This window comes from Alosa pseudoharengus, unplaced genomic scaffold (assembly GCF_046254945.1).
Source record: "Alosa pseudoharengus isolate Yale_2024_CS ecotype anadromous, Long Island Sound unplaced genomic scaffold, YU_APseudo_1.1 YU_APseudo_1.1_scf_23, whole genome shotgun sequence".
NCBI classification, from domain to species: Eukaryota; Metazoa; Chordata; class Actinopteri; order Clupeiformes; family Clupeidae; genus Alosa; species Alosa pseudoharengus.
The window spans coordinates 24,184,223-24,210,952 of record NW_027468685.1 but is presented as its reverse complement, the minus strand read 5'-3'; the positions used below and the strand labels follow the sequence as shown (position 1 = coordinate 24,210,952).

At 45.1% G+C, this 26,730-nt stretch overlaps 1 protein-coding gene across 1 annotated transcript in view; it reads right to left on the bottom strand.

Annotated features, from left to right (window-relative positions):
* csmd3b (CUB and Sushi multiple domains 3b) overlaps positions 1–26,730 on the bottom strand; it is a 390,727-nt gene that overhangs the window by 79,396 nt on the left and 284,601 nt on the right. Inside the window, exons 32-44 of the mRNA XM_076302106.1 lie at positions 20,678–20,791; positions 19,111–19,206; positions 16,748–16,951; positions 14,275–14,399; positions 13,802–13,898; positions 12,192–12,296; positions 10,906–11,024; positions 10,749–10,818; positions 7,885–8,001; positions 6,737–6,946; positions 5,799–5,987; positions 5,313–5,490; positions 2,142–2,287 (exon numbers count right to left, since the gene is read on the bottom strand). Of these exons, the coding sequence (XP_076158221.1) occupies positions 2,142–2,287; positions 5,313–5,490; positions 5,799–5,987; positions 6,737–6,946; positions 7,885–8,001; positions 10,749–10,818; positions 10,906–11,024; positions 12,192–12,296; positions 13,802–13,898; positions 14,275–14,399; positions 16,748–16,951; positions 19,111–19,206; positions 20,678–20,791 (1,770 nt within the window). The remainder of the gene's footprint in view (positions 1–2,141; positions 2,288–5,312; positions 5,491–5,798; positions 5,988–6,736; positions 6,947–7,884; positions 8,002–10,748; positions 10,819–10,905; positions 11,025–12,191; positions 12,297–13,801; positions 13,899–14,274; positions 14,400–16,747; positions 16,952–19,110; positions 19,207–20,677; positions 20,792–26,730) is intronic.

Below are 26,730 nucleotides of genomic sequence, written 5' to 3'. Positions count from 1 at the left end.
GTGCATGTTACTTAATTAAACCTTGTGATGAAGTGTGCTCCACTCCAATTAAGGAAACGTTAGAGAATCCTCCTAGAAACAAGGAGAGAAAATAAGATAGCGAGTGACTATTTAGTGAATTATCTGCAAAGAATAAAGTTATTTGAGAACTGTAGGCTTTGACAAACTGCATCTCTAATGCAGTTGTATCACAGCCACCAGACCGCCTAGGCGTCCCTTTTTGCATGTAGGGCCTACACATGACGTTAATTAAGAAAACCCATTTTGATGCTTAATGGCTGTGTTAATTATTTTGATGGTTAACATATTTATGAACAGCGAACTCCATCTCGCTACGTTGGGAGGAATGGCTGGTGATCTAATTTGATGGTTCCTCTCCTCACAAGCAGCTCTGTAATTGCGTGCGAGCGCCAGATTGATTAAGATGAAGATGTTTCTATCTCCTTCCATACACAACCCATCCACCACAACTCCCCCAACTCATCCACCAACCCCCATCAAAACCCATGATCCTCCGGGTGGCGTTGGTGGAGGCGGAATGCCCCAGCTTTGTCTTTGCCCGGCGTTAATTGAGAATGGGATTGTGGGCTCCAGACGAGGAGTGGAAGAACAACACTAATTAACTATTGAAGCTCACTTAGCATGATTGAGGCCTCTGCTTCTTGCTCTCTGTGACTGATGAATGCAGTCCCTGTTTAATATGTGAGTATGTAAATATGTACACATGTACATACTGTATGTATGTATGGAAGAGTGGATTGGTGAGATTGGTGGGGATGGGCAACAAGGTGGAAGAGACAGCAGAGCAGAGAAAGGTTGATGAGGACATGGAGGACCATTGGCTGAGATGTTCATGAGCTGCAGAATGGGGACTTGGGGAATAAAAGAAACGCACATTCCTTTTCTACCTCTCCAGTCCTGTTATATGTTCAGGGCCATTGAGGAATCAGAGAGGAACAAGTGTGAAGGGCATGTGTGTGTGTGTGTGTGTGTATGTGTGCATTTGTGTGTGTGTGCGTTTGTGTGTGTGTGTGTGTGTGTGTTGCCTAAATGGCCTAAATGGCAGTTTGGAATTGAGTCGTTTGGGCATCAGTTTCACTGCCATGGCTCCGCTGATGTCATCAGTGCGCACACATTTAATCAAGTCAAACTGTTCGTGGACGCCATGGAAAATCGGATGGCTATGGGCTCTACATCTCAAAGCCCATTAAGCCAGGATTATTATATTCTACGGCTTCCTTGGCTGAGAATGACTGAGTTTATAGAGCTCAGATGCTTTGGTCGGAACACACTGCCGGATGATAGCCCTCTGTGTGAATGTAATCTGATTAGTTGACAAACTAAAGCACCAAACACATTTGGGGGGCCCACGAAACGGCTCAGAAGTCCTCCCTCTTTCAAATTAAAGAGTTCTCTGGGAAATAAAGTTGTCTTTATCACTTGGTGTGCCCATTTATTATGAATCAAAGCTGTTAACGCATAGGAGAAAATGGAAAATGAATTCCCATGCCTAATCTGAACAAATATAGATGTTATGTATATTTTCCCTTTTTCATGTCCCACATTAAAGATGCACAGACAGGCAATTAAAAATGTTCAAAACCACATCTCCATCCACCAAGGAAATGTGAGTTCCCTCGTTAGCAACATGGCCGCCAGTGCAGTGTGTCACACCAACCAGATTAAAAACAGAGAATGAAATATGGTTTCTCCCTGGTTAAGCATTTCCTGTGGACTTTTAAGGCAGGAAACAGATATAACTAGTGACCACACATGCAAAAATGGAAAATAAGCTTGTCTGCTGACTTGGGCAAAAAGGAGGACTCTATTATGGCCACCTGTCTTGTTAGCGGAGCCTGGATTTATAATAGAGAATAAACAAAGAGTGTGTGTAAGAGAGAGGGAGAGGTAGATAGACAGATAGACAGATAGACAGATAGATAGATAGATAGATAGAAAAAGAGAATGAATGTGAGAAGAAGGTGGGAAGTTCAGTGAAAGTGAAGTCCAGCAGAAAAGAATGAGATGTGTGCCTAATGACTCATGCTTGTCATGTGAGGCCTAGTGAACAGTGAAGCATCAGGGGGAGAAGGAGAGCTTTAGCAGCCTATCAGGGGCCATGGGTCCACAAGCATCCTCACCATGGTAACTGAGCACGAAGAAGCCACTGCCGCTGAAGTCACTGTGGAACTTGATGAGGATCTGGTTGGACGTGGTGTAGACCGACTCGAGTGCTGTATTCCCACTGAACTGGCCAATCTGAGGTGAGCTCTGGTCAGGGCCGTCCCTGTAATAACATTGGTCATTACAACTCAATTACTATGTTATTACAACTGCTACAACAAACCTTGTGTAACCAGGGATTTCTAGCAAAAATGTGTTATGTTTTATTTATAGTTTTGTCATAATGCTTTTGAAAATTGCTTGTTGTGTGTGTGTGAGTGTGTGTGTGTATACATGCACTGTGAGTGAGTGAGAATGTGTGTGTGTGTGTGTGTGTGTGTGTGTGTGTGTGTGTGTGTGTGTGTGTGTGTGTGTGTGTGTGCGTGTGTGTGTGTGTGCGTGTATATGTGGCATATGCCTAATAATAACTTTCACAGATGCAAGTCCTGTCATGGAGGGAAGAAAAGGAACACAATTCATCTAAGAGACATTCAATTCTACTGGCAGGTTACAGCACTTGTCCCCACACAGCATATAAATCTGTGAGTGTGGAGGTAACATGACAAACAAGGTGAGCCGAGGCTCAATTTCACACCAGGGAGAGGCCATAATCTCCGATAGCTTCTCGTAGTCACTGTAAATTGCCTCGTTCGGTAGGCAAGGCTCAAACAAAACTTCGCCCATTACGCCAGAGCGAGAAATAAAAAATGTGTTATTTTCCTCCCGTCGAGGACACACGCACACATTGCGGGAGGAAATGGCTCCGCTGTGGATAAAATATTAAACGAGCCCAGCGTGGCTGCATGGGTGCATTAAGGGGCCGGCTCCTGGCGAAACCACACCAGCGCATCAGCCGCTCTGATGAGATGCTCTTAATAAGTAGAGGAAGGCCAGTCTGCCCCATTCAGGGTCCAGTGCTTAAGACTGGGGATACTTAAAACACGAAGCGTATGTACTGTGCGAATGTGTAGATGAGAGCAAGTGTGTGTGTTTGTGTGTGTGTGTGTGTGTGTGTGTGAGTGTGTGTGTGTGTGTGTGTGAGTGTGTGTGTGTGTGTGTGAGTGTGTGTGTGTGTGAGTGAGAAAGAGAGAGAGAGAGAGAGAGAGAGAGAGTGGGGGTGGAGGTATCAAATCCCGCAGCATTCAGAACAGATTGAAGTGCTCGCAGGTGAAACGAACAACATAAATATAATCTGAGTCTGAAGACGGCAGAGAAGAAGAAAAAAGGCAATAATGTATTTCTCTCTACCTTTGCTGAAAATGCATTATTTAGAAATAAGAGGAGAGGAGAAGAGAGAGGGTTGCTGAGGCAGAGTTAACACCTGAATGGCCAAAGCCTGAACCTCTAAGTCTGGCAAGTTTTAATTAAATTCCTCTGAATCGCTAAATCCAATGACCTTGTCCTTCAGTGACTTCCCTAAACACTGGTGATTTAAAGGGGCGCATTGTTTGAAATATGTTTGGGTTTTAACTTAAAATATTTTTTTTTCCCTCTGCATTTTGCCTGTGCATTGAAGCGTAGGGTGAAAAGCTCTAACACTATGGTACACCTCATACTCCCTCGCACAGAGAGCCAAGTTTTCAATTTGATGGCAGATGCATTCAATCAATCAGTGTAATGAAGGACTTTAATGGACTCAATGCAAAAGCACGTACAGTACAAAGCTTTTCAAGTATGTGCGCTCCCGTTGTGTAATAATTTTGTATTTAAAACATTTTTTGCCTTGCAATGTGAACAAGCTCACAGGCCAACACCACAATCTGGGAATTTAACACTTTTTAATGAGAAAACTACTGTAGAAATTAGGCCCACAGTTCAATGAGGGCTACAACTTTGTCACAATCAAGGCATGTCATGCTGAATGAATGCGTGTGTGTGTGTGTGTGTGTGTGTGTGTGTGTGTGTGTGTGTGTGTGTGTGTGTGTGTGTGTGTGGTGGTGGTGTGAGGGAGTGATAGTAATTGGCGGTTGTCTTTGAGTGAGTGTGTGTGTGTGTGTTTGTACAGTATGTGAGGGGGAGGTAGTAGTCCAAAGGCTCTTTGAGGAAAATGGGGTGAAAGTGTGAGAAGTTCCTTGAAAGCATGAATGGCTTTTTTTCTTCCCTGCGCCGAGCTGCTTTTCCCCTCTGTGGTGGGGAAACAAGAGGTGTTGGCTGCGCTGATCGGAACAGCGCACCTAATTAGTGCAGGAGCTCTTAGGAGAGCGACGGGATTGGTGAGACAAAGTTTTTTTGGTAGGAAAATACAGTAAACACAATACGAACGTGGAATGAAAGAGACCTTTCACGGCGTTAATTAAAGTCTTCCACCCTCCAAAACACTTAAACCGAGAAAAAGCCACAAAGTTACGTGTTTCTTTAAGCCAGAGTTCACTCAAGAAAGAGAAAATGACTTTGCCTTCCTGCACTTCAAGACTCCCAAGTCTCCATAACCCCTTTTCTTTTAATTCCTGATGCAATGTAACATCTCAAACTAAAATCTGAAGATTAAAAAGTAAGCACAACTAAAAAGGCTGAATAATTCACTCAATCTTCAACTAGATTGAGATCAAAATCACACTTTTCAAACCAACATTGCAGCGGATTCCTAGCAATAGAGATTTCACCGGAGGGACAAAATGCACTACATCTGTGTGCAAAGCCCTACAGAGTAAGCTGTGCTCATTACAATGGGAGAACACTTTAGCACACACAAGGTGGCGCAAAATGTTCAAAAGTGCTCTCCTAACACCCCTTAAAAGGCTGTAAAGTGTTGCATGGCCTCCAGGACATGGCTACATTGATTTCTGGCTTTTTAGGAGGCAGCTCTCACGCAGCCTTGAGAACTTCTCATAATGAAGAAAATGTGTGTGGATAGTTCTAGGATTCTGTTACAAATCAGTCATCCAATCAATGTACAAAATACAGTGAGAGTTCAGTGATTCTCTTATACAACATTCTATAGGCAATGTTTTCATGTCCCTATAGTCTTGAGTTGCTATTAGAATCAATGAATAAAAATTCAGAGTAAATTGTTTTATTTTTGTATATTTAGATGCAGATTAATGGTATAACAGCCTTCACAACCACACTATAAGGAGATGCATTGCCCTTTTACCGCACATCCAGGATTAATGATCCTACGCATCTGAGGGGTTCTGGGCAGTGCTTACCAAACAGTGATGTAGTCATAGATGGGCTCGGTGCTGAGGGTGGTGAAGTTGATGAAGATGCCGTAGCCGGGGGGCACCCTGACGTTCCACACGCAGTCCTGGAAGTTGGGGTACTCGGCAGGGTGGCCAGGGGAGAACACGGTGCCGTTCATGGAGGTGATGTTCCCTCCACAGAGAGCTGCGGGCCAGACACACATTTAATATCCATAAAAAAAACAACCCACAACTACTATGATTAAATTAATATACAGCACATTGCATTTTATTCTACTTGCATTTTATTGTGCTTAAGAAGTCAAAGAACACTAAAATATGAACAAATCCACACTCACATACACATAAAAAGTAATGGAATTAGGACGCATAGGTACAAATCGCATCCATCCACTCATCACAACAATGTGATGTAAACTCATCAAATACGTATATGGGTCTATATACATGCCAATGGACTGCAATCAATATGTTTTTTATGCATTTCTGCACCTTCACATCGGGGCACGGGGAAGTTCCAGTTGCGGCTGATCCCGTGGAGACATGTGAGGGAGGCCTCCCCGATGAGAGAGTAGCCAGCCAGGCACTCGAACGACACAGTCATGCCCACGCTGAAGTCGCCGCCGATCACAATGCCGTTCTGGAAAGGGCGCGGGTCAGGGCAGCTCTGCAGCTGGTACGCTGTTCACAGATGGGTATGGATTAACACCGGCAACCCACATTTATAATCACGAGTGAGTCATACACACACACACACACCGTCTAAGGGTCTGATGTGACATTAAACAACTGTGCAGGAAGGATACTTCACCAGCAACAAATTTTGTGAGGGAAAATAAATAATAATAAAATAAATGGGAGCCTATCCAAAAAAAAGCATGACTAGGCCTTTGTCCCTGTGGAGAGACCATTAGCTGGTGCCAAGTGGAGGTCTGCATCATACAGAATGGGCTATTCTGGGAGCCAGGGATGAATCAGAGACAAAGACAACACTGAGTGAAGGCAACAAAGTTGATTTGCTGTGCTTCTCCTGGTCACATATTTTACCAACCTGGAATGCAACTGCTGTAAAAATAACAATTTCATAATATTATCAGTTATGATGAATATATATGTATAAAAAGTAAGCAACGATCTAATAGCTTTCTTATAGAACTATCCATATTTGAGAACAAAACTGATGGTAATGCACTATAACAACCATCACAACTAAAAATATGATTACTACAACCAATACAAATAGAACAACAGACAACTACAAAACTACAAAAACTCCCACTACTAATACTGTACTAGTGCTAGGGCTTTTCCAGAGCAACCACTGCTATAATTCAAAAAGTGTACTGAAGGTGGGTGTGACACTGTTACCCTGAGGTGCTTGCATTGTGTAGATATGACTGTGGTGCAGATGCTCCGGCTCTGTCTCTTACCCTGGTAATTGATCTGGAAGCCGGGCTTGTTCTGGGAGTAGTCGCTGTGGAAGAAGAAGCTGGTCTCATGGGTGGTGCTGAAGAACGGCTGCGGCACCTGGGGTCCGCTGAAGCGGTCGATGACGGCGCCCGTCTCGGCGTTGCCGCTGCGTACCTCCAGGTAGTCGTGAATGGCCTCCGTGGAGAAGTTGAAGAACTGCAGGTGGATGCCTGATGCGGTAGAGACGGGGGTGATTGATGGTGAGGTTGTGGGGATGTATGTTTTTATGAATACACATATGTGTACATAATGTGAAAGCACCCTTGCGGGGGCGCCCGGTGTCCTTGGCACAGTGGCGCTCGACTCTAAACAATGCAGATGGATCAAACGGCTTTCATTCTATCGCCAGCCATCTATTTCCTTCACACCATACACAAACTCCAGGGAGAAGGATGTGTCCTTGGTGCTTTCAAACACTGACACACACACACACACACACACACACACACACACATACATACATGAATGGATGTAAGGGAAATTTATGTTGCTAACATCTGTGGGAGTAGCACTTTTATTGGTCTCTGGAGTTCCCCGATTTGGCCATTCAAATGAAAATTGCTGATATGACAAACAAGGTGTCATCTGAAAGTCATTCCAACTTAGATGCACCACAGTACACAATCAAACTCTGTCCTGCACCTCCGAGCATCTTCTAAAGTCTGATATAAACTATTAAAGAGGGACTTTTACCAAGTTCAATGCATTTGTGCATGACAGTTTGGCAAAATAACTTGATTTGCAATGATGCAAGATCAGACAGTTACATAACCTCAACATTAGCTTTTCAGAGAAACACTAGTCGGGTCTTATGACTAGGGAGGCTCGACATGGCTAAGGTGTTATGCTATGTCACACACACTGCCTTCGGCTGAGTGTGCATGCATAATCTGTGGGTTATTACCATGCTCCCTTGTCTCGTGATGTATTCACAGGATTTATGTGACATTTTGGCAAGATAGCACCTGTTGGTGGAGAGTGGAAGTGCATGTTTTATCATTCTTTGGTGTCGGTCAAGCTGGATGTGGAGGAGTGTCAGAAAGAGAGATGGAGAGAGAGAGAGACAGATAGATAGAGAGAGAAAGAGAGAGAGAGAGAGCTCACATACCAAAGCCGATGGGCAGTTTGACGGTCCAGGTGCAGTCCAGTCCGCTGGGATAGTTGCCAGGAAACCCAGGGCTCAGAATCACACCACTGACCTCAGTCATGGACCCGCCACATTGAGCTGAGGAGATAGAACACACACACACATGCAGCCATGAGCACATTCATGCACACAGACAAGGGCATAGGCTATGCATATATTTATATACACACATCTACACACACAGACACACGCATGCACACGCGCGCGGGCGCGCGCGCACACACACACACACACACACACACACACACACACACACACACACACACACACACACACACACACACTCATTTCAGCATGTCAGGGCCAAATTTTGCAACCCTTCTCTGACCTGCACGATCCTTTGAAATATAAATCATCATCTCCCCTCATGTGGTCTATTACCCTTGCTATCTCCCAACGGGCCGATCAAATAACATCCGTTTAATTTAATCAGCCAGGGTTGAAGGGAAGGAAGGGCATCTGGGTTCATTAATCGAGCGATTTTTATCTCGAAAGATTTGCAAAATGCAATAATAGGCTCTAGAACTCTGTGCCTGAATTATAGATTAGTTTAATGGACACTGCGTCCGACAGAGAAGTGGAAGTCGTTGTCTGGGGAGAGCAAGAGGGAGAGGGCTTCCGCTGTGAGAACCGGGTTCTGGATAATCAAGGCCTACCACACAAGGCACACTGAACAACCTGGATTCGGCCAGGTCTCTTTTGGGACTGTTCCTGTCTCTGTTATGATTTTATTTGTGAAACTGACACTGAGGTGAAGATTAAATTATTGCACAACAAATTCATCGTGTTTCACAGTTCTTTTATGACTTTCATTTTAACATGATCAAGCGAAAAAGTTTTCTTTTATTTGGTTTTGAAAACTTTTGATTTAATTAAGAGGGGGCATGAGCAGGAGGACCACATGTGCTCTTTGGCAAACAAACACAAACAAGTAAACAAACAAACAAGCGATTGCATAAAAACAACAAAATGAAAAAAAAAAAAACGTACGGTATATAATGTGAGCACACCTTCAAATGAGCCAGGGACAAAAACAGACGCAAAACAGCCAATCCCTAGAGCGTAGGGGGGAGCCATCCCAAGCGATGAGTACAGGGTTTTTTGATGAAAAAAACGTTTTTGAAGCGACTGAGTACTGGCAGAAGTGCAAACGCAAAGTCATGCGCTCACACTGTGGAGCGTGAGTCTCAGTGGGAGAGAAGCTCTAGCGTGAGTCCCAACTGCCCACCGCCACCCCCCCCCACCCCACCCCACCCCACCCCACCTAAACACACACACACACACACACGCCCAGCACAGACCTCCAAAACACTGGTCATGTGGACGCCACAGTGGGGGGGACCAGGGGAGGCGAACCCTCTGGCACATGAGATGCATCAGTCAAGGAGAATACCCATCATCCACTCGACTGAGACAAAGTGAGAAGAGGAGAGGGAGGGAGGGAGATGGAGAGATAGACAGACTACAGAACGAGAGAGGGTGACAAAGACGAGTGATGGAACAGAGAGACTGAGAAAGAGAGGGACAGAGAGAAAGAAAGAGAGAGGGGGTGGATGAGGGAGGGGGCCAGAAAAGAAAGAGGCAGAAAGACAGAGAGGACCCAGAGGAGAGCGGTGGCTGTTCTTGTTGTTGTTTTGTCTCTTGGCTGCCAAATTGTCAGACTGAAATATTTTCACAGGAGGGGCGAGGAGGACTGGCACAGAAGTAAACGAAAAATGGACTTATCAGCATTCGTACCAAAAGGGACCTCCTTGGCAACGCTACTTCATTTTTGTCCAAAAAAAAGGGAATAAAATAAATAAATTCAATCTAGCATCAGGCTCATTATTTTTGTTTACAGTGCTGTGTTCTTGCTAAAAATCTATCAAATATTTCATGTGACTCAGTAAATGGATATAGTTGGGGTTGCCAGGTTTGTCTTCTTGTCGCCGCCTGGGCTGTAATTATAATTTATACAGTCCTTTGCTCTTTGGAACGCGCCGACACATCTGAGCCCTGCGATGCCTCATATGGTCCCAAATGTGCCTTATAAGATGTGTGCAGAGACGCTTTTATATATTCATGACAGCCGATGACTGGTCACGTCCAAAAGTACCTCGTATGTTCTGCCAAGGATCCCGTCCAGCTAATTCACCCAAGTGGACTTGAGATGGTGAATCCCAACATATTTTAAAGTTGCAACACATGTACTGCACTTATGTATAATTGAGGTTATTATCCAAGCACTTTTGAGGAAAGTGGGATGTGGAGGAAGTGGCTGGGAAGGTTCTTTTTTTGGGATTTGGGGCCTCCATAAATGATGTGTGTGTACGCAGCTGGAGAGTTAATAATTGAATTGGGTTTTTCAGGATTTGCAGCTGGCCAGCCAGTCGCCTCAAGACAGCCAGCCAGCAAAAGGCCCATTTTCAAGTCATGAAGTACTGTCTGTCTCTCTCTCTCTCTCTCTCTCTCTCATTCACTCACTCACTCACTCACTCACTCACTTCACAGAGTAGCTCATGCTTGTGCTCTCTTGATTGGCTTTCCTTTGGAATGATAAAAATAGCACTGTCTCTGCCACTTGGAAAATCAGAGTGTGCTTACAACAGACCCAAATCAATGCAAAAGTTGAGTAGAACTTTTTTGTGTAGTGGCCATGGATTCATACATACACTAATGAATGGATTTTAAATGCATTTGTGGTAATCAATTGATTACCACAAAATATTGGCTGATAGATGGACCATGTGAATTGTCAGATAGATTTGAGATGAAACTAGCATTTTATAAACAAAAACACTCAGAATCCATAGCCTACAATATATATGATCAAAATGAGGTCTTACCTAGGCAGAGTGGCACTGGGTAGTTCCATCTTCTCACAGGTCCTGGCATGCATGTTATGTACGCATTCCCCTAGAGTGAAACAAGACAACCTCCATTGACCATCATGCATTTAGAGGATTTTTGACAAAAAAGGTGGCTAATTATGAGCAGCCTTACCTGCAAAGAGTATCCTTGCTCACACTGAAACTGGACAACATCCCCCACCATGTAGCGGTCACCTAGTTTGATGCCATAGTTGGGCGTCTGAGGCTCCGGGCAGGATTCTAAACCAATCGCTGGCGAGACAAAGGGGAATGGGAGTTTGACATCAACCTGACCCAGTTTCTACTTGTCAGACTCTCAGAAATACACAGAGAAACCCCAAGAGAACAGTGTGGAGGACTATGATAACACTACCAATAGATGGGTAGATGCTTTATTGATACTGGTATGATATGAGTCACAACACAAATAAACATACACATTACAAATCAGTGGCTGAAATAATTTAAAATGAACTGTACATCAACACAGTATGTGTCTGCGGTGTATACATTATATCCTTCATGTTGCAAAAGTGCTTGGAGTTTGACAAGGCCATTAAACCAGCATAACATATTTCAATTTTATCAGTACAGGCACGACCTTGTAAGAAGTGAGATGTTCTCAAACCCACACTCTCTCTCTTTCACACACACAGACACACAGACAGACACACAGACAGACACACAGACAGACAGACACACACACACACACGAAAAGTTTCTGCACAAAAACAGTCATTCCAGATGATAAACTATTAAACATCCTCTTCCCATTCAAAATCCTGTTTGCTCTACAGCATAGCAGAACATTCACAGAAGAGGCAACTTCTTTCTCTTCATCTGTGAAAAGACTGAGCGACAAGGGGAGGTGGAATCAAACCCTCTCTCTTTTCTGACACGACTCAGAGAAAATTCCACCAAAAGAACCAAAAACCCTGGGTGAGGAAGAAGGTAAAGCAAAACTTTTCGCTTTCTCCGCAAACGGAGCAGCATCTATAAATATATTGAAGAGACAGGTGTAGGGGTGTGTGTGTGAGAGAGAGTGTGTGTGTGTGTGAGAGAGAGAGTGTGTGTGAGTGAGAGAGAGAGAGAGAGAGAGAGAGAGAGAGAGAGTGTGTGTGTGTATGTGTGTCTTTTCCTTCTGGGAGATCAACCTGTTTTGACCTGATGAGTTTGCTCCTGCTAGCTCGAACACAAGGCCGATCTGATCGATGGAATTACACGACTGTGCCTAGCATCTGGTCCATGCAATCAAGGCTTTACTGCTTTTCTGGGGCCTAGGAGCACAGGTGGAGGCTTGCCCAGTGTGTGTGTGTGTGTGTGTGTGTGTGTGTGTGTGTGTGTGTGTGTGTTGGGGGGTGGTTGACCCTGAGCGCAGGTGCAAACAGCAGGTTGCTGCTCCATCGCCTCCGCCCTTACCTGTGTACTCCAGATGGAAACCTGCCGCCGACACACTGATGTCGGAGATGAAGTTAAGGTACAGGTTGTTGGAGGTGGTGTTCAGCAGCGGGGGAATGGTCGTCCCTGGAAAGACACACACACACACACACACACACACACACACACACACACACACACACACACACACACACACACATAAACACACAGAGCAGTGAATGAGGCTGGAGGTTTATTACTCCTCGTGCGCCAGTCAAAATCTTTCACGAGCTCCCTGCAACGCTTTCATATGAAAAAAAAAAAAAACACTCACCTCATAAAAGTGGTAAATGTGTTACGGAGAAGTTAAAAATCAAGTGTGTGTGTGTGTGTGTGTGTGTGTGTGTGTGTGCGCGAGTAACAGAGGTGTTGTTAAAAGCAGGTGTTAAGAGTGAAAAGAGACAATAAATCACGACTAGGTTTTATAAACACAATTGTGACATTACAGACCTCAGAAACTAGCAATTATTTTCACATACTCCTGTAGCACCCACAACAAAGGTTAGGTAAGACTGCTGAGTATCTCAGCAACAATTTCCCAGAGTCCCCTGGTTTCACCTATTTATGAATGTCAGGTTTAACTTTCATTAAACTTTCATCAACTTTCGAGTTAAAGCCCTGTATATAAAAAAAAGAGATAAAGACAGAGCGGACGCACACCCAATAGACAGAGGTGCTGGCCAGCATTGTGAGAATGCATAAAAACGAATAGCCGCAGTCTCCAGGGTAGAGAGGGCATCATTGCCCTAAAGAAGGCAAATAGCAGAAACGTTAGCAATAAAAGTTTACATTTTGGAGTTAATGGTGTGTGCGGCTATTCACTTTTTATACAACGTCCTGAATACAAGTCGTAAAACCCGGTTAAAGGGGAAAACAACGACTACACGGCCTCTACGTCGGCTCCTGCTCAATTACTGGGCTATTGTTCTCAGCGGCTCAGGAGCCTATCACTGAAGTGGCAGACAGAAAACAGGCAGCGCTGGCACACAGTGTGGCTGGCTGACTGGCGTGTCGCTGTCGTGCTGATAAAGGTCTGGCCTCCATAGGTGCTCCTCATTACAGGCCTCCCGCCCCCTCAACACCTGCCTGTGGAGACATGGGACCCGGTGGTACCGCTGACAGCCTCGGCTGACACACACACACACACACACACACACACACACACACACACACACACACACACACACACACACACACACACACAATCAATGTACCTGAGCAAGGGCTTTTGTTTACTAACAAAGGATTGCAAAATGAAAGGGTGACTAACCTCCTGTCTTGCAATCTTGCGGGGGGGGAGGAGGGAATTCAATTGGTGTTGAAAACATGGACCGTGTTTGTGGTAATGCGGGGGCACACCAGTGATTGGTTAATTAGTGTATTTGTGGTGAAAGAGACAGGTAGAAAGAGAAAGGTAGCGTTCATTCGCAATCTGGTCTAGACGCTGTACTTAGGGGATCCAGGTGAGCTTGTTTGTTTGAGCACACCCCGAAGCAACAAACAACAACATCAACAACAACAAACTTCTTTCTCTCATTTCTTGCTCAACACTGGCTTTACATTTTTAAAGTGAGCTATACCCAAAGCCTTACCTGAATAGCTTCCTAGTCTTGGAGCATTGCTGTCTGGACCATCATAGAACTCCAGGGAATCCCAGTTATGCTCAGTCGCAAAACTCACTACCTGGATCTTAGAGTAGATGGAGTGGAAAGTTAGAAACCATCACTAACATAGCAGCACTTCAGTTGTACATGTGAAGCAACACACAGAAGGCAACATGAATTACATGAAGGAGAGATTCTTGTCCATTTTTCTATATCAACACATAAAATAATGATATCAACACAGAGACTAGCAAGGCAAAGAAAAGAAAGACAGGGAAGTTCAAAAACATACTCTCTCACCACTCTAGATTAAACATCATCGGCATTCATAATGCAAAGGACATTAAGAATTCTCTTTATTATTCAAAGTTTCTAAACTTTTTTTTTTGTTCATGTTACCGATACGTTTCATCTCAAACATTTCATTTGCAGGACTTCAAACAGCTTTCTGTCTTGCTTACTTGGATTCCGGCCCCCTCGGGCACCGAGACCTTCCACACGCAATTCACGTTGTTGTCGTAGGGCTCGGGGTAACCTGAGGACAGGATGGTCCCCTTGCGTGATGTCAACACCCCTCCGCATGGCACTGGGAAAAAGAGAAATAGAGGAAAAAAACACAAACCCATATGGGCTGGATGTTAATAATCATATTTCAGCCTTGAAGGGTTAAAGGTACAGTCCTGGACTATACTCCACACAAATAAACCAACACAGTGTCTTGACCTGAGTCATACTCTATTTCAGCCCATCAACAATGTTACCTCAGGATTACTGAAGGAAGAGGTAATGATTTGATTCAATCTCTTACCTGGATCAAGGACTGCACTTTTATGAAAGGCTTCACTCTTTACAAATGGCAAATGAAAACAGCTATTACAAATTATTTTAGTCTGAAGCCCACATCCTTGGTGAGCAATGATTCATAACTCGAAAACACAGGTTGGCTTTTTTTATTTTTTGTTTCAACAAAGCTGTCAAGGACGCCTGCCTTGTCGTCACGTGTCGGCCAAAGTGGCAGGGAGATGAGGTTTGACTAAAGCGGACGCCGTCGACATCCATAAACCGCTTAGTCCAACAAAAGGGGCCTGCCAGGGCTTATCGCTTAAATGCCTTCACATAAACTCACACATTCCTTTTGATTTGGGTATGACACATTTTAAAAGGACACAGAATAATGTCAGCGGCTCTAAAAAAAGGAGGGGGAAAAAAGGTGTGACATTTTGCCTTTCTCCCAGTAGAGAGGCTCGGTTAAGCAATTTCCTCTTGTTTGTTGAAGCGCTGCCAACTATTGTCTCCCATACCACAGGAGGCTTGCGAGCGAATCTGTCAATATAAAAAGCTTGGCCTGATATCTAATGCTGCCAGGACACCCCCGCCCCCAGCCCCCCCCGCCCCCAACACACACACCCTCCTCCTCTCTGTAAGGGTCTGATGCTATCTGTCAAGGACAACAGGATAATCTAGAGGTCAACGCCAATCACTTTGTTTAAACAACTAAGAGCAGGTTGGGACATAATGATTGATGTCTTATATTGGAGAGGAAATGGCTGGCGTACATCTGAGTACACAGTGGGGAGGGGGAGAGAGAGAGAGAGAGAGAGAGAGAGAGAGAGAGAGAGAGAGAGAGAGAGAGAGATAGAGAGAGAGAGAAAGAGAGAGAGAGAAAGAGAGAGAGAAAGAGAGAGAGAGAGAAAGAGAGAGAAAGAGAGAGAAAGAGGGAGAGAGAGATGGAGAAGTATGTGGAAGCCAGCTCAATATATCTGTGTCGGGTGGTAAATTATTGAACAAAAACAGTTCAGAGCAATTTCAGGCTCATTCATATTTTAGCACTGATAGAATGCAGCAGGGGTCCTAGTAATCAGAATGGATTCCTAACCTTTCATCCAGACAACACCCTGCTGGCCAGCAAATAATGACAGAAAAGAGCATTACCTTTGTTCCTGTACAGCTCAGACAAGTGCACTGTAACTAAACACCATATAGGTTTGGCTTGCTTGAACCATTCGTGCACATACAGTGTATCTATATTCATCTTAAATGTCAGCTTGGTGATTGTTTTATTTGCTTGACATACTGGACGAATATTGTAGTGGAGTGCTCCAAGAAATCCAAAATGGTCTAATTCAACACTTTATATCACTTGCATTATGACAAAAGAGCAACGTGTTAAGACACAGGAATATTTTGTTTGCTATTTCCTTACAAGTGGCCTGCATGGACATTAACACAGACGTTGTTGTTGGGCCTTTGAGGATGGCAGAGAGTGCATGAGCTGGCGTGCTCATCAGGACATTCCCCCCCCGGCCACGCCCAGCGCTCCTAAAGCCCCGCTCACTCGAGTGGACGGGCGGCGGGAGGGGAAACGTCTGGCCTGTTTGCATTAAGGCGCTCCAGGCGAGGAGCTGCAACCGTGGGCACTGGACGGAGCTGGCAAACGCAACACTAATCAACCCTCTCTGTCTCCGAGGCCAAAAAGGTTGACAGCTCGGGGTGGCTGAAGCCTCCTGGTGACACGTTATGTTTCGCTGTTCTGTATCTCTCTCTCACACTGTTCAATTTATCTCCTCTTTTCTCTCTCAGTGTTACCGGTATTCCTGGCAGGAGCATTGAGTAGTCACTCTTCTATTTTCCTGGGATAGCACTACTAGCAGCAGATGTTTGAAGCGTGACACAGTCCTATTCCAATTGATTGTTTGGTCCACTGTACACTGGTTTATAACAATGCTACTAAACAGTATTTTGCAGTAATTGAATAATGTTGAATTGTATAAAATGCTGCTAACCAGTACTTCACAATAATCTTACAATGTTACATTATAGTTAAAGGTGTCATACTTAACAACAAATGTGCATTGTTACAGTACATATACTGTGTATATACCCACAATATTGTCAATAGAATGTCTGAAATACAAATGTTGATGCATATCTTACCGACACATGTGGGTAAGGAGTCGTTCCACTGTGCCAGGGTGTCGGGCACTGCTTCACAGCGGATGGCCGAGGAGCCGTGGAGGGTGTAGCCAGGGTTACACTCAAATGTCACCGACGCACCCACAGCAAAGTCGTTCCCGATGCGCTTGCCGAAGCGTGGCTCGGGCACTGAGCTGCACTGGGTGGCACTTGTGCGTGGCACCGCTGAGGACAAAGTTTTAGAGGACGACAAAAGGTGTTGAAAATCCTACACCTAATTGGACAGTGCTAAAACTACACCCCGCTACACACACACACACACACACACACACACACACACACACACACACACACACACACACACACACACACACACACACACACACACACACACACACACACAAAGCAATTCAAAGTACTTTACACATCTTGAAGAGTAACATTCAGAGAGACCAGCTCAGTTTTCCATATGCTGCTGTGGTCAATTGTGTCAATTACAGCACACAGGTGCAAGAGAATAACAATAAGACCCTTCTGGTAGCAGCAAAATGTTTAAGATATTTGACTGTTTTTGCTAGTGGATGTTTTGTACTGTCTGTGATTAGATCAAACACCTGACTGAAACTTCCCTAAAATACTCTATTATTTAAAAAGTGATGACTTGGCTGCTTAAAAACAATTTGTAATTACTTTACTGCATGATGCAGTAATCTAATGCAGATTTGGTTTCTTCAATATGGCTTCACCATCACAGCAAAAGCACTGTGGACTACACCAAACTCAAGAGATCTGCTATTTATTTTAATTCGGAATAGCTCTGGAGACACAATTAGAGCAAGTTGACAATTCATTCAATTCACAGTTTTACAGTCTTACAGTGTTCTGCTTCAGTGATGCTACCCAATAAGAAAACAAATCTGGACACACTCTCCAAATGCTTGAGAGCCACACTGGACTGTTAGCCAAAGTGTGTGACTGCCATCATCCTTGTTTCCAACATGTTTGCTGCTGCGAGGCGCCCATAACCATAATTTGAGCTTGCGAGCAGCCATTACTTCAGCGCTTTTCATTTGGCTTAGCCGACAGGAGAGACTCGGGGAAAAAAAGGACTCCATAGTGTTGTTGTGCGAGAGCAATTTGCCTCAGCCTTGGCTGGCTGCAATCTCTGCGTTTTGGTGACACATCTTTGGTTTGATAGCTGTTCAGAGAGGGCTAAAGACTTGAGTTTCGTGATGCAGTGAAAATGTGCGTTTAAAATGGACATGAGAAGCTCGCTCACGCTCAGTGGCTTTCATCTATTGAAAATACATAAATCACATGAGGGTCTAATGCTGAGAATGCGGTGTACAACCTTGAGAAACACGAAGCACACTTTAAAAACTAATGAATGATAAAGCACATTGAGTCTCTCTCTCTCTCTCTCTCCAACAGTGTCAATGCATTTAGGTGGTTAAGAGCTGTACAAAATGGCAGCCCCATCCCTCCTCTGTGCTTTTACAATGGAGGTGCAGCTGGTTAGGCTTAACACTGGCCTCCAGTCCTTCAGCTACTGTAAAGACGCACGAATCAGGCGAAGGCGTCGGGAGACTGGCGTTTAGGGAGCTTTGCATACGCAACTCAACTCGGCCGGCTAGCAGAGACGAGGGGGGTTTTGGCACATTTCCAAAACAGTGCCACACTGCGGGACGTTGACACTTCCTACCCGCATGGTCCCGACAGACTGCTTTGAGGAGATTTAGAGAGGAACTCATGGTACTTTTCCCCCACTCTCTCTCTCTCTCTCTCTCTCTCTCTGCAGAGTTATAAGAAGCTTGATCATTTCTTTTTTTATTTATTTATTTTTCTGGGGGAAAAAAGAGAAACCATTTCCCTGGATATTTGAAACATTTGCTGAGCAGAACAGCATCATGCGTCGGATAGTGCTGAACTGACGGGTTTTCAGCTGGTAAGCATCGTCAACAGATAGCTGACAAGAAAAGCTCTACCAAACCTCTGGGGTGGGGGCTGGTAGACTGAAAAGAAAATTGTGGATTGCTTTTACAAATGTCTAGAACATTCTGAACCAGCTTAACTACATGTACTCTTCTGTGTTTTTTCAACTATCTCTTCAACTATTGCTTACAGTAATTACATTTGCATCTTTCTACACACAGAAACCCCAGTTAGACATTAGTTAAACATTACCCAAGTGATCAACAGACCTATACTGAACTATGTAGCATACCGATAAAGAGCTGTGAATGTTGTGCCGTTTTAATGTTCACATTTATTTTACTAATACTTCATATCATCAGCTTCATTAAGGGGGTTCTCTGCCTGACACTTAGACTGGTACACTTAAGAATGGTACTGTGCTGGTGGCAGCTAGTGGTCCACAGGCATACCTTGGTAGACGAAGTGAAATCCCTTGGCCGTCTCTGGTCCCACGGTGTTGAACTTGATGGTGATCTGGTTCCCTGTGCTCAAAGGAAGAGACTCCCCTAGAGCCGGAGAGAAAACACAAAGAAAGACAGAGACGCATGACATCATTGTTTCATGGATGTTGTGATGCTGATGTTGGAGTTTTTTTTTTCTCTCTCGTGGACCCTGCTCCTTTCGTGCTGCCCGAACCACTTAGGATCACACGTTGGTGTCCACTGGACGAGAAGGCTCTTGGTACCCTGTGGCTTTGATCTGCCCCTACTCCTTGTGTTTTCGCTCTCGTCTCTTTAGCCTTTTCATGGGCAAATTCAATCAAGTGCTTGCGTTTGGATATGAAGAAGCGTGAGGGGTAGAGGCTTTGATAAGGGCCGCCTGTCTCTCTATTGATCGCTCACCAACCCCCGTTTCACCCCGCTCTCGGATCCTCTCCATCTTTTCAACAGCTCCAACAGCTTTTCATCCGCACTCGTCCTCCTGCCCGCTCTCTGGGCCTGGTTAAGAGTGGTCCTAATGATGAGGTGCACTCTGGGAAGGGTGTAATTTCTCTGTCATTTCACTTTCTCTCCCTCTCCCTCCCTTTATCACACACACACACACACACACACACACACACACACACACACACATACACACACACACACACACACACACACACACACACACACACACACACACACACACACACACACACACACACACACACACACACACACACACACACACACACACACACACACACACACACTGATGATACAGCATCTGCCTTAAGCATTGTAGAGGCCTTTGTGGAAGCAAAATCGTTGTTAAAATTTTGGACATGTTTATCTGTCCCTTCCATCAGAGAGGGCCATTACATTTGAGGGAGGTCATCTTAGGTGCCTGCTTCTCTAAAGACCAAGTCAGAGCTCTATTGCCAAAGACCTGTGATTACAGTAAGTGTCCAGATGGACTTCTGCCAGGCCCCTTGAAACTACAAAAGATATGAGGAGGCACATTTTAATGTCCATGCTTGTGTCTGTGTTTGCAAATACACTGTGTGTGATGTCTGCTCTCATGCCCCTTGCAGAGTCCCTCACTGGTTGCCATGGGGATTAAAGGACGGGGTACTACATACAGTATGGCTGCTAGCTGCAGGGGCTTAAGAGCCTCAGGGAGTCTGGAGTGACTTTTACATGACAGAAAAATGCAACCAGTTGGTCCAAGTCTTGTCTTGTATATGCATGCATGTGCATGTATGTGTGTATGTTTAGAGTGTTATAGTGTGTGTGTGTGTGAGTCTGTGTAAGTTTCTGTGTGCACCTGAGTGTGTGTGAGTGTAGTATTTGTGAGTGTTTGTGATTAATTGTGATTAATAGTCTACATGTTTACATCAAAGATCCTTGATTACTAACTTTACATGTATGTGCATCTATATATGTGAAAACAATGTGTGTGTGTGTGTGTGTGTGTGTGTGTGTGTGTGTGTGTGTGTGTGTGTGTGTGTGTGTGTGTGTGTGTCCATCGATCTATATGTGGGATGGCAAGGTTTACCTGAGTGCGAGCCTGACAGTGAGGAGAGCAGAGGAGACTGCTGAGTGGGTCCGTCGTAGATGTCCACCACGTCATTGAGGGAGGTTTGGAACAACACAAACTGTCCAAACAGGACTGCAACAAGAGAGACACAAACACACACAAACAAAAGAACGAGAGTGAGAAGAAGTGTTGAAAACAGCATTAATTATTAAGATCTCGCATGGGAGGCGCAAGCTTCTGGGCAGGAAAAACACCGGCACAGTCCAGCTTTTAGAGACAACAACAGTCCGTCCCTGAGCTAGGCCGGTGACATCTTCTTGCTCAGAAGTGCTTGTGGCATTGCTTATTTCCCAATGGTGGCCAGAGTTGGCTGGGTTCAGAGCTCCCGAATGGCAAAAACTGAAACAGAAGACACGTCCTGGTGGACTAAGGTTGTTTTGTAAACCAGCGCTCCCCTTAATTCTGCTTGTGCGCCATGTGAGCGGGAACGCGCCTTTCTAATGTGCTAAGTGTTACACAAGTACATCATTATTCTTCATTAGATCAGTGCGCTTAAGAAAGTGCACAAAAGGACTCCCCAAGGCAATAAGACTGTATGTTTATTTAAAATAATTTAATTGGCTACCTCACAGAACAGCAGCCCCCTCTGTCTCTCTCTTCCCCCCTCTCTCTCTCTATCTCCCTGCTGTTCACTTGCTCTCTCTCTCTCTCTCTCTCTCTTTCAGAGGGCGGCAGTGGCGTACTGGGCTTGTATCCTTCTGTACCGTCTCATGCACAGACGAAGCCTCATTTGCCATCCACCGCTTTGATCGTGTCATTTTAAAGTCGGACACAATCATTACTATGCTGCTAATTAGCATTACAAACATTCTTTGCCCTGAATGACTGAGCTGGAAGTAGTTTATCTATCGAAAAAAGAGAAGAAAAAAAAACTTGCATGAGTTTAGTCAGAGAGAGGGAGGGAAGGAAAGTCAAAGATATCTGAACTGCCTGAGCAATTTCGTATTCTTCCTTGTTTCCATGGAAACAGAAGAAAACATACCACACACTACAGAAAAAGGCTAACAGCCTGTAGATAAAGTTTTTTTCAATATGTACATTAAAGGTCAACATTTGCTGGTCAATGATGGTCTCCTCTCACATGTAACGAAAGAGTGTGTGTGTGTGTGTGTGTGTGTGTGTGTGTGTGTGTGTGTGTGAGAGAGAGAGAGTGTGGCCTAATAAGGACAAGTGATTGCCCCAACAGGTCCAGTGTGCTGATCTGATTTTATTGTGCCAGGAGCTGCCCGGCACCACTGGTGTGCTTTCACAGCAGGTACGTGGGGCATTAGGAATCTGTTAGAGATGCTAATGAAATGACACGAGGCTCGAGGCACGATGGCGGGCTACATATGCTTGGCGTCGCCACGTCCTAATTAAGCAGGGAAAAAGAGCTACCTGCTGTCCTCGGCCGAAGGTGTGTAATAATTATTACTGGATCACACACACACGCACACACACACACACACACGCTCACACGCTCAGAAATGCAAACAAAAAACACGACGCCACATGACACAACACACTACTGCTCCCACACACACCTCAAAGGGGGCTATCAGACTTAAGGGCCGCAAACACAGCATGCTTCCCTCACCCTCCGACTTTGGAGAAGACAGGAAGACGAAATAGGCTGGGAATCCTTCCTACCCCTCGTGTTTGGGCTGCAATTAGAGCTCTTTCTGGATGTGAAAAAAGGGCTATTGACTCACAGGGGTGAAGTCAATTGAGCGCTGTGAATGCAACTTTAATGAGATATAATCAAATGCTTATTAGCCACAAAAGAAAGAAAAAATACATGACGAGCCCCGCAGGACGCAATTGCGCTGAGACAAGAAGTAGTCTGGGCTCAAATATGATACCTGTTTCACGAAGGTATCTCAAGACAAGCTCACTCTTTTTGGTCTCGCCCAGATGTCCAAACGCGGAGGCACACTGCTCAACTCATTAGTGGTCGTCCACTAAAACAAACCGACCCATCCAAACATGAGCTTTGTTTGTTCAAACATGAAGACTTTTTTTGTGCCACTGCTGTCACATTCTCCAGTGTAATGCTTTAGTGCAGTGTCACCGCAGGCAATGTGAAATACCAGCGTACTCTTACAGTTCAAAAAAAAAAGAAGAAGAGGAGGGGAAAAAGGAGGGAAAAGGGCAAGGGGATTTGCAACGCTCCCTTCGCCTGAGCCGTGTTTGGCAAAAATCAGGCTCCAGCCCATCATGCGGCTGACTGCGACAGTGCTCTCTGGCTGGCTGCATATATTAAACTTTCAAAAAGATCACGAACGAGCGCGAGCAACAGTCAACTTCTCACCATGTGGATGCTTCTCTTTTCCAGGGCTGGGAGCTGGCAAGGTGACTGTGAGAGAGGAGGCCACAGCAGAGGTGAACTATACAGTATAGTCTCATCACTTTCATTGCTACATGCTCTCGTGTTGGCAAGCAAGAGAGCCCTACTCATTTGGGCTGGCAGGAAAAGTCTGCAATACAGTACAGTACAGTCACGGGCGACTATGTGAGCCTTTTTATCCCTGGCAAACACAGCCACTTGGAAAACTCAGATTCCCAGCATACACGTGCGTCGCCCCCGGCACTGTGGTGTTTTTAATTCCTTTTTTTTTCTCTTTCAAATATTTATCGGTTCCTTTTATTTGGCTCACTTTGCTGTGAGGATAAATCTCAATAGGCTTGCATGTGAAGTCTGGTCCTTTCAAGGACACGAGGGAGTGCAAGTGCACTGTTTCCTCTCTTACATTCTGATGCATGTGTTAACATATAAATACGTATACTCTACAGGCATTCAGACTTTCCAACATGATGATGCGAAAGGAAACTCTCAACATTCCTATAGCATCAAATATACACCGACATAAGGTAGCCTATACAAAAATGTATTTCATTCATTTTCCTAAACCCCCTACCCGCCCTACAAACACACACACACACACACACACACACACACACACACACACACACACACACACACACAACATAAGAACCGATATAAAGTATATAGACAGGCAAACACAATCTTTACTTCATTCAGATACCTACACATGGTCATACACCCCCAATGCCACAAAACGCACACACACATCCACAGGAATACAAACATAAAAAACAAAAACACACACACACACACACACACACACACACAAATATAAAAAATATATTCACAAGAGTGAGTTCATACGTTGAGGAAACACACAGTATTGTGATGAATTCACACGCATTAAAAACCCTTCATGCAACAAAACAGCCACATCTTCCAACCCCACCTCCCCTCTCTCTCCATGGCTGCCCTGCCGTCACACCCACACAGGGAGTGAAACACCTGCACCTTCAGCAGGTAAGTAAGCAGACAGACAGGCAGTGACGTGGTCCGACTCCTCTACAGAGAGAGAGAGAGAGAGAGAGAGAGAGAGAGAGAGAGATATATGCAGCCCCATACGAGATTGCCCACTCCTGTGTGAGTCTCACACTTAAAACGTTTTGACAGATGCTTACTGGGTTATATGGAAATGAGGCCATAGATTAATTCAGGCCCGTTTGGAGGGTTGCGGGTGTGGGGGAACATTTTGCAGGAGAGAGATGGAAAAAGAGGGAGACGGAAAGATTGAACGATTTTTTCCCCTCTCCTTCCTAAAAAGAGTTCCTGCTGGCTGTCTCTCTGTTTCATAGCAGCAGGCTGCAGCCGCATGTGACTGCTGCTTTATCCTGATCAGGCAGAAACGAACGCACAAACACACACACACGCACAAACACACACACACACACACACACACACACACACACACACACACACACACACACACACACACACACACACACACACACACACACACACACACACACACACACACACGTATACCTTGCCTTACACCTTTGTGACAGCTCACCAAGATGAATGAGGAGCCAGCTCTGAGAGTGAGCTAGCGTTAAGAAGGGAGGGCTGTGTGCGCGCGTGTTTGCGTGTGTGTGTGTGCCGATGACGTCATTGCTCACTGCAGCAGGAGCCCGATGCCAGCCTAATCTGCAGTGTGTGCTGGAATGGCAGACGGGGGCCGACTCTATCTCTGCCCGCCTTGTGTTTGTCTCTCAGGGCATCACGGCTGCGTGTGCTCCTCATGCCCCCTGCGGGCCCCGGGCCCCTGGGCCCCCCTAGCCTCACACTGCCAGTCAGGGAGGTGACGGATTGATGCTGATGACTTTTGCCGTGGAGGTCTATGGCTTGAAAGGGGTGCCGAGTCGGCCCCGCCATTTAGTTTGCTCATCATTACAGAGAACTGCTGCACTGGGTTAATGGACTGTATGGTTTGCAAATGCAAACGGTACGGAAGGGCTAACTGCTAACGTCTCGTGAGATAAACAGCAAACTGAAAACTTTGCACACACTGGACAGCCTCTCGAAAACATTTACGAATATGAGAGTTGTATGCAAAGCACGTAAATTATACACAGTAGCTTGTGATAATTAGCTTGTATTAATATATGTAAGTATATTTGTATGCTTGTATCAATTAGCAGAACATCCCACATTACATTTTAAACTGAATTTCCAAAGAGCCATTACTAATAAAAACTGTTGTCTTCTCGATGCTTCCTAGCTGTGGACAACCATCTAAGTGAGTTAGCATAAGTGAGCTGTATGTAAATGTGAAATTCAAAATATATAGCTTAAGCTTTACCATAACTAGCCATCGTAAATATCTGAGAAACAGCCGTGTCTGAGCACAGTGTCATGCCACAGTATATGAAGTATTCATGGAAATCAAGAGAGATGTGAAAAGTGCAATATATATATGGGGCCCGCAGAGGATGTAGAGGATGCTATTCATGGGAAGCCAATGCACAAAAAGCAACTACTCCAAACACACAGGCCTGGTCACTGGGTGGCCCCTGTGGTCCTGCAAGGGTGAGGAGGCTTTTCGTGCTTCTGGTCCTGGTCCTAAGCTGCACATGTGGCGTCCCATACGGGACAAAATCTCACCACATTTTGATGGACATCTTTCTCGGTTTTTCTTTGTGAGACTGAAACTCGCGGGAGCGGTTAGCAGGTTTGCTCGTTTACCCCTGACTCTCCCACTCTCTCCCACTCTCTCTCTCTCTCTCTCTCTTTGCAATGGTTAATATCTCCAGAAGGCAAGCGCTCGGTGAGAGTGAACCTGTCACACGATAAAGGCAGATGTCAGGCCCACGCACCACATGTCAAATAGACAGTGCACACAGCACATAGGGAAGGCTGGCATCCTTCAACAGCTTTAAAGAACATACAGAGAGAGATAGCGAAAGAGAAAAGTGAGAGAGAGAGGGGGGAGAGAGAGAAAGAGATGGAGAAGGAGAGATGGAGATAGGAAGGAGAGAGAAGAACAAGACAGAGAGACTGAGTTGGAGAGATAGTGTGAGAACAATGAAAGAGACTGACAGACTGAGAGAAAAGGAGAGAAGAAGAGAAGGAGAGAGTGACAGGGTGAAAGAACACAAGATAAAAAGAGGTAAGAGAGAGTGACAGTGCTAGAGGACAGGACAGGCAGCCATAAAATACTGAATGGGAGAGAGAAAAGTCCAAAAGACTACCTTGCTACCGCCACACTCTGTCCCATGTTTTCAGATGACCGCCTCAGGAAAGGACACTAATCAAAGGAAGACCGCAAATACCGTAACCATAGTCTTTTTTATTGTAATCTCCTTTTGATGCAATTTATGTTTTGCTTTTCTGTAATTACCACAAATATCAGAGAGAAAAAGAGAAGAGAGAGAGAGAGAGAGAGAGAGAGAGAGAGAGAGGGGGGGGGGGGGGGGGACAGCTCGACTGTCCGTGCTTTAATGCTGCTGCATGGAGCACACACTGTGTGTGTGTTGACACCTCAGGCCAAGCCACACTGTCCTCGCTCAGCCGTTTCCATGGAAATGAGCGCTGCGCTCGGCCCTGGCTCAGGCTCCGCGGAGCACACAGGTGTGACCGGCTGGTTACTGAAATCTGCTGGACACAGGGTGCGGGGAACTGAGCCTCCATTAGACACGAGCCAGGCACA